The sequence below is a fragment of the Gallus gallus genome, chromosome 31 (assembly GCF_016699485.2).
Source record: "Gallus gallus isolate bGalGal1 chromosome 31, bGalGal1.mat.broiler.GRCg7b, whole genome shotgun sequence".
NCBI lineage: Eukaryota > Metazoa > Chordata > Aves > Galliformes > Phasianidae > Gallus > Gallus gallus.
In genome coordinates this window covers 889,702-902,480 of record NC_052562.1, presented here as the reverse complement: position 1 = coordinate 902,480, position 12,779 = coordinate 889,702, and the positions used below count along the sequence as shown (strand labels likewise).

General features: G+C 59.1%; 1 protein-coding gene across 1 annotated transcript; it reads right to left on the bottom strand.

Moving 5' to 3' along the window:
- Positions 1 to 7,253: 7,253 nt before the first annotated feature.
- LOC121107804 lies at positions 7,254 to 12,541 on the bottom strand. Its single transcript, XM_040653974.1, has 13 exons — positions 12,463 to 12,541; positions 11,885 to 11,946; positions 11,167 to 11,326; positions 10,817 to 10,896; positions 10,639 to 10,728; positions 10,220 to 10,290; positions 9,739 to 9,818; positions 9,505 to 9,616; positions 9,013 to 9,136; positions 8,366 to 8,431; positions 7,848 to 7,990; positions 7,514 to 7,639; positions 7,254 to 7,404 (listed from the first exon to the last, which is right to left on the bottom strand). The coding sequence occupies exons 1-13, from the start codon at positions 12,539 to 12,541 to the stop codon at positions 7,293 to 7,295; spliced, it is 1,305 nt and encodes a 434-aa protein (XP_040509908.1). The 3' UTR covers positions 7,254 to 7,292.
- Between the last annotated feature and the right edge of the window lie 238 nt (positions 12,542 to 12,779).

Sequence of the window (12,779 nt, the reverse complement as noted above, 5' to 3'; positions counted from 1 at the left end):
TTATGCTTGGCGCAGGGCCAGAAAAAAATCCCCCTTTCTCCCTTTGCTCTCCCCATCCTGACCACCGGGCAGAGTGGAGCCCCTGCCTGTGCCAAACATTTGCTCAGGGCAGCTCTGGCCTTGGGTTTCCCTCCCAGCTGGCCAAGAAGCTGCTCTGGGCACCCCGGCTTGGGCTCACTGTGCTGCTGTGGTGCTCAGGGAGGGATTGCTCTGCGGGGCCCACGCTCTGGGCAGGACTGAACCTAGGGCCCTCTCCAGGGCGAGGGCCACCAGGACACCAGCCCACCTTGTCCAGCTTCATCTGTTCCAGGATGTAATCAGACACAGCATCCCAGATCGCCACAATCTCTGCAAAGGAAAGAAAAGACGTGTCAGGCTCCAGGCCAGCCTCTTCACAGCCTCTTGGCAAGCTCCTCACCCAGACAGTGATCGATACAGGCGCACGCAAACACCCCAGAAAAACACCACCATGGCTACAGAGCCGGCTGGGCTTTGCTCCAATTTCAGCCTTATGCAGAGCCCAGAGGGGAACCGGGGACATAGGAAGCCTCCGGGACATCGGATGGAGGAGAGCTGAGTTCCAGAGCTGGAACCTACGGAAACACCGTCTCCCAGGGAAACCTGGCCTTGGACCGCCCTATCACAGGGGACTCGCCATGCCTAAAGGAACCTGGGGGCTCTGGGCAGCTCTACTATCGGGACCTGGCTGCCACATCGTCCCCAGAGCCTAGCGGGACCCTTGGGCGGGGCTCTCGCAGCAGCCCCCAGCCACGTCCAGCCAACCGCAGAGAGCAGGAGCTGCGGCTTTTGACAGCTGTAACAGCCCCCTGCGATGCCTTGCCAAGGGGGCCCGGAAAGCCTGACCTTCGGCAGAGAGATGCAGGAGCGTTGGGAACGTGTAGACCAGCTCCGAGCTGATGGTCACAGTCCAGCAGCCTTCCATGTCGCTTGCCGGCAGCCCTCGGCTCGCAGCTAAGGATGCCCTCCCTGGCTCCTCAACCAACAGTTCTCTGCAAAGTGCCCCTGCTCCTCCACGCGTCACCGAGGGTCGCCCGGTGCAGCCTTGCTGCCCCTGACCTGACTCCTGGCCACAGAAGGACAGAGCCCCTGAGCAGTGCTCCAGCAGCGCCCAGGCCTTGCAGGGAAGTGCCGGCACTGCCGCTGCCCCAGGAAACACATCCTTGTGATGCAGTGCATCCCATTGTGACATCAGCCCGCGTCACCTGGAGCTCTGTTAGGTCACCGGCAGGGAGAGGGGATCTCCTCTTCCACGCGCGTCCAACCCGCAGCCTGGCCCAGCCTGCCCCGCTGCCGCCCCCTGCCCCGCCGAGCGGCCCGGCCCGGGCGGGCACCCATTGCTCACAGCAACCCAACATCAGTGTGCAGCGGGCACTGGGCTGCTTACAGCCCAGTGGTGAGGTGCTGGCACAGGCTGCCCACACACAGACGCTGTGCACGCCCCGTCCCGACGGGTGTTCCAGTTCAGCCTGGGTGGCACCCTCAGCAACCTGACCTAGAGCCTGAGCTCGCTGTTGGCCGCTGCAGGCGGTTGGAACTAGGTGATCTTTGAGGCCCCGCGTTCCGAAAGGCAGCCACGCGGCCTCCCCAGAGCCTTCTGTTCTCCGCGCTCAACAAGCCCAAATCTCTACGTCTCTCTCCAAAGGAGACCTTCCTGATGCTGGCCTTTCAAGTCACGTCCCCCACGTCCAAGTTACGTGCCCATCGTGTGCTAATGTCGTGGTGCCAATCAACGGCGTCAGCGGGAAGGGCAAAGACACCAACGTAAGGGATAGGCTTATTTTACTGCCTAGTACAAAATGCTACCAAAAAATAAAGCAGTGTCTAAAGCCAAAAGAGAAGCTTAACAGTGAAGGAAATAAGCAAGGCAGCGGGCCTAATCGTTGCTACACGAGCTCCGTGATTCAGAAAGACACATCACCAAGCGCCCGCACACCTCACCATCACCCAGATCCGCACTCACGGGGGAGCCCCGTTGGCAATGAGCATCTGGAGAAGCTCTCCCGGCCACTGGGGAGTTGTACAGCAATGCATCCATCCCGTGGGCGAGGTGTCCAAAGCCGCTGCAAGCAGGTCCAGCCTTGATGCCACTGAATGAACCGATCCACGTGGCAGTCCGGGGGAACACCAACACCCGGTGCCCTCTTTCTCCTCTTGCTTTTCTCCCCACAGCCTGGCCAGGGTTCGAGGAGAAACAAAAGGATTGTGCTCTCAGTTGTGCTGGACCACAGGCCTCTTTGGCAAGACTGTCTGCCCAGCCCCCCCGCGACAGGCTGCGCCGGGTAACAAACAGAGCAGCAAAGCTCCCCTCGGCTCCTTGGGGAGGGCCCGTCGTCGTCACGGAAACGCACTGTGACAGCACCCAGCTTCCAGCAGCCCGGTGATGTCAGCCGCGCTGTGACATCCTCCGCCTGCCCCGGAGCCCCAGCCTGCGAGCTTTCCCGGCCTCGCACACTAACCAGCCGAATCCTGCCGTGCCGGATGTGGCCCCTCCGGGCAGAAGCTCCGCCGCACGAACCCTCAGCGGAGGGGGCAGAGGCCTGCCAGCTCTGAGCCTCACCCGGCCGCGCTGCAGCCTGCCGGCCCGGCTGGCCCGGTTGGGCCCCTCACAGTCCATTTCGGGCTCCCGCAGCGCACACGGCCGCCCTGCCTTTGTAAGCAGCCGCTTCAGCCGTGGGGCTGTGCCGGCTGCCATCGGCCCGGGGCCCCCTCGCGCCCACACCTCCCCCGCCCCCCCGCACACGGGGCTCCGCACGGCCGCAGCCCCGCGCCGCTCCCGGCCCGCGCGCCTCACGGCAACGGCCGCGCAACGGCCCGGCCCGGCCCGGCCTCTCCTTGCTCAGCGCCAGCGCCGCCGGCTCCGATTGCCTGAGCGAGGCGGCCGTTGGCAGCCGGCTCGGGCTCGGATTTCGCCCTCGCTGCCGGCCGCGGGTGCGGGGCTCTGCCACGTGAGCTCTCCCCTCCCCACACCCTCCGCCGGCGGTCAGAGACCCCTCCCGGCATTTCTTTCTGCGCCTACTGCCATGGCACGAAGCAGACCCGCGCTCTGTACGTCAGCTCCTTGCTGCTCTGCCGCCTCGCTGCGCTTTCTGCCGCGTTCCGCTGTCACTGTGGAAGGAAGAGCAGATCCAGCAGAACGCCAGCGCTGCAGCCCTGTGCATCCCAGCCATTAAACACAGCAGGCCGTGCAGTCGCTGCACGTGGCCTGCTTTCTGTGAGAAACGCTCAAGACCAACAATTTCTACTTTGCTTCGTATTGCAATAATGGGCGCACGCCCCCTACTGACAAGGGAGAAATTGCGCAGCTGGTCAGTGAAATCCATCCCCTTCCACCCCCTGGCTCCGACGCCGCTAAAAGCCTCTCCTGGCACTCATTGCTTGAGCGTCTCAGGCTCGCAGTCTTCCGACGCTGTTGCTCCGTTGCACTTCCATAGCGATGGTTGCACTTCCACAGCTCCATTACACTTCCATAGCTATGGTGACACTTCCATAGCTCCATTACACTTCCATAGCTGTGGTTACACTTCCATAGCTATGGTTAAACTTCCATAGCTGTGGTTACACTTCCACAGCTCTGTTCCACTGCCATAGCTGTGGTTGCACTTCTACAGCTCCGTTACACTTCTACCGCTCCGTTACACTTCCATAGCTGTTGTTACACTTCCATAGCTATGGTTACACTTCCACAGCTCCATTACACTTCCACAGCTATGGTTGCACTTGCGGAGCTCCATTACACTTCCACAGCTCCATTACACTTCCATAGCTGTTGTTGCACTTCCATAGCTGTGTTACACTTCCGTACAACGTCTGTTACCAACCCATTGCCTTTGGGTGTTTTGTGGTCTTTTTATGACGATAGCAGGACAGTATTTTCAACAATCTGCACACTAGCCCTGTCCTGTACCGAACTCTCCCCTGCCTTATAGAACTACCTTACCTAGTGCCTGTGCCAGTTTTTACCTAGGTCGGAGCGCCCCAGTCTCACTTTACTCTGTTCAGCAGCTTTCTTTGCGAAAGGCAGCTTATCCTGTGCTACATACAGAAATACTGGAAACTTGCACTGCAAAAACACAGTCTGCCTCCCACAGTTTCCCCTCTTTCTTTTTACCCTTTTGTGTTTTTGCTCCAGACTATGAAGCACTTCTAATGTAAGAAAACTACCTTACTATGCATAGTAAGGGAGTTTTGATGGATAATACTAATTACTTCGATGATGGATAATAATAATTTATCAAAACTGATCATCTTGCTGTTCTGCGTACTCTGATAGATATGTTGATTATTAAGAATAACAATTTCTTCACCCTTGCACGCTTCATCCCAGTATGAACAAGTAGTAAGTCTTGACTCAGAGCATAATCAACACTAGAGGTTCCAAGCTACTAAGGGATGTGGGGAAGATGGGGAGGTTAGCAATAGTAAAGAAAGAATCATAGAATCATAGAATCGCTAAGGTTTGAAAAAGACCCACAGGATCATCCAGTCCAACCATTCGCCCTTCATCAATGGTTCTCACTAAACCATGTCCTCAACACAACATCCAAACACTCTTTGAACACCACCAGGCTCGGTGACTCCACCACCTCTCTGGGCAGCCCGTTCCAGTGCCTGACCACCCTTTCAGACAAGTAGTATTTCCTAACGTCCAGCCTGAACCTTCCCTGGCGCAGCTTGAAGCCATTCCCTCCAGTCCTATCACTAGTCACCCGAGAGAAGAGGCTGACCCCCAGCTCACTACAACCTCCCTTCTGGTAGTTATAGAGAGCAATAAGGTCTCCCCTGGGCCTCCTCTTCTCTAGACTGAACAACCCCAGCTCCTTCAGCCGCTCCTCGTAAGGCCTGTGCTCCAGACCCCTCACCAGCTTTGTTGCCCTCCTCTGGACACGCTCCAGGGCCTCCATGTCTTTCTTACAGTGAGGGGCCCAAACTGGACACCGTACTCAAGGTGCAGCCTCACCAGTGCTGAGGACAGGGGGTAATTACTTCCCTGTTCCTGCTGGCCACACTATTTCTGATCCAAGCCAGGATGCCATTGGCCTTCTTGGCCACCTGGGCCCACTGCTGGCTCATGTTCAGTCTAGCGTCAATCAACACCCCCAGGTCCATTTCCTCTACACAGTCTTCCAACCACTCTGCCCCAAGCCTGTAGCGTTGCCTGGGGTTATTGCGGCCAAAGTGCAGGACCCGGCATTTGGTCTTGTTGAATCCCATCCCATTGGCTTCAGCCCAGCTATCCAACCTATCCAGATCCCTCCGTAGGGCTTCGCTACCCTCAGGCAGATCAACGCTTCCAGCCAGCTTGGTGTCATCTGCAAACTTACTGAGGGTGCACTCAATGCCCTCATCCAGGTCATCAATGAAGATATAAAACAGGACAGGCCCCAGCACCGACCTCTGGGGAACACCACTCGTGACCGGTCGCCAGCTGGATTTAACTCCATCCACCACCACTCTCTGGGCCCGGCCCTCCAGCCACTTCCTTACCCAGCCACGAGTGTATCTGTCCAAGCCACGGACTTGCGAGGAGAATACTGTGGGAGACAGTGTCAAAGGCTTTGCTGAAATCTAGGTGGACTACATCAACAGCCTTTCCCTCATCCACCAGACGGGTCACTAGATCATAGAAGGAGATCAGGTTGGTCAAGCAGGACCTGCCCTTCGTGAACCCATGCTGGCTAGGCCTGATCCCCCGCTTGTCCCGCACATGCCGTGTGATCTCCCTCAAGACAATCTGCTCCATAATCTTCCCCGGCACCGAGGTCAGGCTAACAGGCCTGTAGTTCCCCGGATCCTCCCTGCAGCCCTTCTTGTAGATGGGAGTCACACTGGCAAGCCTCCAGTCTTCTGGGACCTCTCCCGCCAACAAGGAGCGCTGATAGATGATGGAAAGCGGCTCGGCTATCACCTCCGCCAGTTCCCTCAGCACTCTCGGGTGAATCTCACCCGGTCCCATGGACTTGTGGCAGTGCAGATGGAGTAGCAGGTCCGTGACTGTTTCCGCCTGAATCGTGGGAGGTCTAGTCTGCTCCCCAGCCAAGGCTGCCAGGACAGAGAGTGGAGAAACCTGAGGATAACCGGTCTGACTTCTAAAGACAGATGTAAAGAAGGCATTCAGAACGTCTGCCTTTTCCTTATCCTCAGTGGCCACGTTCCCAGCCTCATCCAGTAGAGAATGGAGATTCTCCCTGGTCCTCCTCTTACTCTAGATATACTTGTGAAAGAGTTTCTCGTTCCCTTTTACCCCAGCAGCCAGGTTGAGCTCAAGCTGGGCTTTTGCCTTTCTGATTTTGGGAATCAGCCCGGGGGCAGTTCAAAGCAAGCGCATCCACCTTTGCAGAACCCTTGGCAATACACTCCCCAGCTGCAGGCAGGAGTGCTCTCGAGCCCTGGCGGGAAAGGTCTCTCAGGTGCCCTCGTGTTCCCCTTGCCCCTGCCTGCTCCTCGTCCCCACGGAGCTCCCCCGTGGTTCTGCCACGGAATTTCTGTTGCTGGGAGGGAGCTGTGGGGGTACGAGGTGACACACGACTTCTGCACAGGAAACGGGCACGGCCGGCAGAGGTGACTGTCATCCTGGGAGACCACTCCTGGAGAGCACGGGCCTACCGGGCCTCGGGAACAGCTCTCGCTGCCGCCCAAATTCCTCCCGCAAAGCACAGCTCCAGCTGCCTCACGTTAGCTTATGGCGACAGACACGACACCAGCACACTGACTGGAAAGAACGCCAATTCTCTTTATTTTTATCTGGGATACTCTGCGTCCAGGCCTGGGGCCCCCAGTACAGGAAAGACGCAGACCTGTTGGATCAAGTCCAGAGGAGGGCCACAAAGATGATCAGAGGGCTGGAGCACCTCTCCTGTGAAGAAAGGTTGATGGAACTGGGCTTGTTTAGTTTGGAGAGGAGAAGGCTCCAGGGAGACCTCACTGCGGCCTTCCAATGCTTGAAGGGAAGAAATAAACTGGAGGGGAAACGGCTGTTTATACGAGGGTGGACAGTGATACGACAAGGGGGAATGGTTTGCAACTGAGAAAGGGGGGAAGAATTTGGTTAGATATTAGGGGGAGTTCTTCACTCCACGGAGGCTGGTGACGCACCGGAACAGCCTGCCGAGAGGTGGTGGATGCCCCATCCCCGGAGGCATTCAAGGCCAGGCTGGATGTGGCTCTGGGCAGCCCAGGACTGGTGGCTGGTAACCCTGCACATTGCAGGGGGGTGGAAACTAGATGATCTTCAAGGTCCTTTTCAACCCAGGCCATTCTACAAGTCTTTGATTCTACGATTTGCCATTCACAGGTGGAAATCCGGACAGCTTCCCAGCCCCCTTGCCGACAGCTCCAGCACTGTTGCCAGCACCTTCCCCTCTGGAGCGGTACGAGCATCGAGCACTAGGGAGGTGAAAAGGACAGTGCACGGAGCGTTACGGGCTGAGCGCAGGCAAGTACCGCAGGCTGGGCTCCAGCCCGGCTCTCAGGATCTGCTGCCTATGCAGCTTACCAGGGGAGCTGCCGCTTCAGCTCCAGCTTCTGCCGGTTTCTTTCCGCGGTGTCAGCAAAAGCCTCTTGCTGATGGAGGTGGGGCTCCAACCTTTGGAGCACCTGAGCTGCTCGCGGGGAGAGGAGGCTGCAACCGGAGGACAAAGTCATCCCTCAGGCTCTGCTGAGCCCCCTCTGGCTCTCCCCTCACCCAGCCCCGCAACCCCCGTGCTGCCGCGTGTCCCCACCCTTGCACCCCGCCAGCACTTTCTGGCCTGGGCCGTGCTCGTCCCCGAGCTGCAGGGTCACAGCTGCCCGAGTGCCTCAGGCAGCCAACAGAGCCCGCACACACTTACTCGGCATGCAGTGCCAGCTTGGTCGCTGTTCCCATTTTACTTCCCGGCGGAGGATCCACATCCTTCCTCCACCTCCTCCTCACTTGCTGTCCCCGGGGCTGGGCTGGAGGACGCGGAGCCCACACGCTCGCACTGGCAAACCGCTGCCAAAGAGGAGACAGCGTCAGCAAAACGGCTGGGAGCACAGGGCTGTTTCCCACAGGCCCTCTGTCAAGGGCCCATGCTGTAGGCCCTGGCAAGCAGGAGACTCGGCCCTGCCAGCCCACGGCTGCCCGCCACCCTTCTCCCTGCGGGCTGATGCCAAGCTCTCCTCCCAGGGAGGAGCAGGCCAGCCCCTGCCGTGCCGCTCGCTGCCCGTCCTGCTCCCACCCCCTGAGCCCTGCTGAGCTCGCACCCTGGCTCAGAGGACGGCGGCTCTTGTCAGCAGGGTCGATCCCTGACAGTACCTGCAGTGGAGGCTGGTCCTCCCCTGCACTCCAGCCTTCCCATGCCGCTCTTTCTGCCCGCGTTTGCTCTACCTGCTGCTGGTACACGGGCCACGTGCGGTCTGCTTCATTCCACAGGGCAGACACTTCCCGGAGCTCCTGCAGAGAGACAGCAGCATACAGGATCAGCCTCAGCCCCTGGGGCCTTCCTTCAGCTCCACGCTCCTGCTCCTCGCCTCTGGAGGAGCAGGCCTGGCCTGTCGGCACTGCTTTGACCCTGAAGGATCAGGGGCCCCAAAGCCAGGCCAGGATCCGCAACTTGTGGCAAACATGGCTCACTGGTCGTATCCCACTCCCACAGCCCCTGCTCAAAATCAGGGTGCTGTGGCAGGTGGCAGGCCAGGAGGCGAGAAGAGACAGGGCAGGTGTGCAACACCCTCCAGCTACAGAGGAGCCGGAGGAGTGGGCAGAAATGAGAAATGATGGCACCCAAAGGCCTGTGCTCCAGATCACTGCACACGCAGAGGCTTTTGCTTCCCTCCGTGCGGAAGCACTCCAGGCCGGGCTGGATCAGGTTTAGAGCAGCCTGGTCTAGAGACAGGGGTCCCTGCCTACAGCAGGGGATTGCAACTAGGTGATCTGAATGGTCCCTCGCAACCCGCACTGTTCTGTGATTCTATGATGCTAACATTTGTGCAGTCTCAAGCAGCACAGTCCCTGCAGCAAGGCAGAGCCGGTACCTGCAGCACTCTCTTAGAGTCCTCTGTCGCAGGGAGTGCAGTGCTGGTCTGGGCAGGAGTAGATGGTTCCTTCTGTCCTGCTTGCTTTCTCCCGTGGGAGCTGCCTGCACACGGCGGGAGCACGCTGCAAACAGGCACAAGAGGAGTCTGCAGGAGCCTGGGACACCTTGGTCTCCCCCCATGCTCCCACAACCATAAAGATGGGCTCCGGTGCAACGTGGAGAGACCCCTGACGGGAGAAGAGCTTCTGCGATCAAGAGGGATCAGCATTCAGCTCCCCCAGGGATCGGGGACCAGGCTGGAACATGCAGCTGCTGTGCCTGCCGCAGGCAAGCATGCTGCACGCTCGCCGTCCCTGGAGAAGGACGGCCCCCACTGGGAAACACGTGTGTCAGGAGCCTTTCTGAATGCGCGGAGCTGGCAGGTCCAAGGAGGAGGCCACTCCTACACGAGCACACGCATCTCCTTCTTCTTTTTGCCCAAGGATCTCACCTGGCAGAAGGCTTCTTTGCCACATCTTGCTGCCTTGAGCCTGCCTGGTATTGCAGCAGCATGGAGGGGGGAAGTGTCTTCCGCTTCTGTAGCAGCCTGCCGGCAGTGCCCCCTGGAACCAAGAAAGGAAGAAGCTCTTCACAGCAGCCCCACGGGCGTGGCACGTGAACGTGGATCCGGCCACCCGGCATGGGACAGGGCCCGCCCTCCTGCTGCTGGGACCCTTTCCCTCACCTCTACTCATCTTCCGCGCCACTGCAGCGTTCCTTTCTGCGGCGGCCTCTGCTCTGCTCTTTTTCACAGCGAGCTGAAACCTGGAAACAAAGAGTGACAAGCCTTGAAAAGGATGACCTCCTACCCCATGCAGCTTGTCGGCGGTATTTATCTATGTGTTACGCAAAGCGTGGCACCCCTTCCCTTCCTGTCCATGCCAAACCAGCACATGTAGCCCAAATTCTTTTCCACGTGCAGGCCGTTCTCTCTGATGGGAATCGGGACCGGTTGGGCACCAGTAACACAACCTTGACTCCCCATCCCTCCGGGAGAAGACACACACAGCCAAAGGCAGCAGTAGTGAAGCAGGAGCCAGGCTTTCCAGGATTTCTCCCCGACCGCATGCTGAGCACGGAGACCCAGCAGGGCACGTTCAGAAGGAGGAGGTGGGAAGGAAGCCCGTCTCCTGGCCAGCTAAGTGCTGCAGAGGAAATGCACTCACCTCGGCAACACCTGGATTCCATGAGCGGTAGTCTCTGACCCGAAGTCAGCAGAACGGGCCGGCCAAATTCTCTGCAAAGGGACACAGACCTGCTGGAGGCTTGCCTAGGCCATTTTTTTCATGGCTCTTGTTGACAGGAAGCAAGCCTGGCTCCCATGCCAAGAGAAAGCTGCTCTCCACCAAAGCCTCTTCCGGGAACATCAGAGCTTTGCTCTGCTCTGGAGGAGCTGGACGGCAAAATACTGAGGCCGTGCAAGGGCACTGCCAGGCTTGCCGCAGGGGCAGAGATCCAGGAAATCTCTGTGCCAGTGGAGAAAGCGGAGGGGGCAAGCGTGGGGAAAGGCATTTGACTGGCCTGCCACATCCAGGCTGGCCAGCGGTGATCTGATGGCGCACCCTCAAAACCTCCTCAAACTTACAGTGTGGAGCAGTGCAGTCAGGCTGGCATTGCTCTCCAGCGTTGTAATGCAGCTGGACAAGAACCTCATGCAGAGGAAGTCGTCCTCGTACTGTCATAACGCCGATGTTCTTGAAGGCGAATGAGACGTGCGCCTTGTTCCTCAGGAGGTGACAGTACAAGAGGACGGTCTCTCGCACGCAGCGCTGCACCACGTGCAGCGAGATGCCGGTGGCTCGCGAGAGCTGCCGGTAGTTCAGCCGCTCAATCTTGACATCGTCTGCAAGGAGAAGGCACATCCTCACTGCCACAGCAAGCCACATTCCCATGCAACATTCATAACCAAGTCCCAAAGAGAAGGTCCTTTAGAGAAACAGCTCTTGGGCTGTCGTTGGGTTGGGTTGGGCTGTGGTTCCTTTTGGAGGAACTCACGCTGCACCCCGAGCTTTGCAGACAATTCTCTGCTGCTCCCAGCCGTTTCCAAAGAGCAGGGAGAACACGCCCGGCCGGACATGGGGCGGGAAGGGGAAGGTGGCCACTGCCTTCTCACCGGGGATGATGTCGGTGGGCGACTGGAGGTCCTGCAGCCACAGCACCCCGATGTCCAGCTGGAAGACAGGTCTTCGGACCAACACCGCCACTTCTTTGCAGTGGCGGTTTCTTTGCTCTCGGACCGCAGCAAAGAGCCCGAGTCCCGGGACCAGGACTCCCTGCACAGGGAAAAGACAGAAAGGCTGACGCGTGTGTACTTCAGGGGCAGCAAAAGCCACGAACATCAAGAGCAGGGCGGCACTGCTCTCCGCCCTCCCCGCTCCCAAAGGGCAGCGGGGCAAGATGGCGCTCTCTGGAAAGCTTTGGAAAAATCTGTGGTCCCTGCAATACCGCCACCTCCGCATAGTACTTCCCGACATCCCTTGGCTAGAGAGGAGCCCGGATATTTGCAGCACAGGGGACATTTACAGCCTGGGACTGATTCCCGAGGGTTATGCTTGGCGCAGGGCCAGAAAAAATCCCCCCTTTCTCCCTTTGCTCTCCCCATCCTGACCACCGGGCAGAGTGGAGCCCCTGCCTGTGCCAAACATTGGCTCAGGGCAGCTCTGGCCTTGGGTTTCCCTCCCAGCTGGCCAAGAAGCTGCTCTGGGCACCCGGCTTGGGCTCACTGTGCTGCTGTGGTGCTCAGGGAGGGATTGCTCTGCGGGGCCCACGCTCTGGGCAGGACTGAACCTAGGGCCCTCTCCAGGGCGAGGGCCACCAGGACACCAGCCCACCTTGTCCAGCTTCATCTGTTCCAGGATGTAATCAGACACAGCATCCCAGATCGCCACAATCTCTGCAAAGGAAAGAAAAGACGTGTCAGGCTCCAGGCCAGCCTCTTCACAGCCTCTTGGCAAGCTCCTCACCCAGACAGTGATCGATACAGGCGCACGCAAACACCCCAGAAAAACACCACCATGGCTACAGAGCCGGCTGGGCTTTGCTCCAATTTCAGCCTTATGCAGAGCCCAGAGGGGAACCGGGGACATAGGAAGCCTCCGGGACATCGGATGGAGGAGAGCTGAGTTCCAGAGCTGGAACCTACGGAAACACCGTCTCCCAGGGAAACCTGGCCTTGGACCGCCCTATCACAGGGGACTCGCCATGCCTAAAGGAACCTGGGGGCTCTGGGCAGCTCTACTATCGGGACCTGGCTGCCACATCGTCCCCAGAGCCTAGCGGGACCCTTGGGCGGGGCTCTCGCAGCAGCCCCCAGCCACGTCCAGCCAACCGCAGAGAGCAGGAGCTGCGGCTTTTGACAGCTGTAACAGCCCCCTGCGATGCCTTGCCAAGGGGGCCCGGAAAGCCTGACCTTCGGCAGAGAGATGCAGGAGCGTTGGGAACGTGTAGACCAGCTCCGAGCTGATGGTCACAGTCCAGCAGCCTTCCATGTCGCTTGCCGGCAGCCCTCGGCTCGCAGCTAAGGATGCCCTCCCTGGCTCCTCAACCAACAGTTCTCTGCAAAGTGCCCCTGCTCCTCCACGCGTCACCGAGGGTCGCCCGGTGCAGCCTTGCTGCCCCTGACCTGACTCCTGGCCACAGAAGGACAGAGCCCCTGAGCAGTGCTCCAGCAGCGCCCAGGCCTTGCAGGGAAGTGCCGGCACTGCCGCTGCCCCAGGAAACACATCC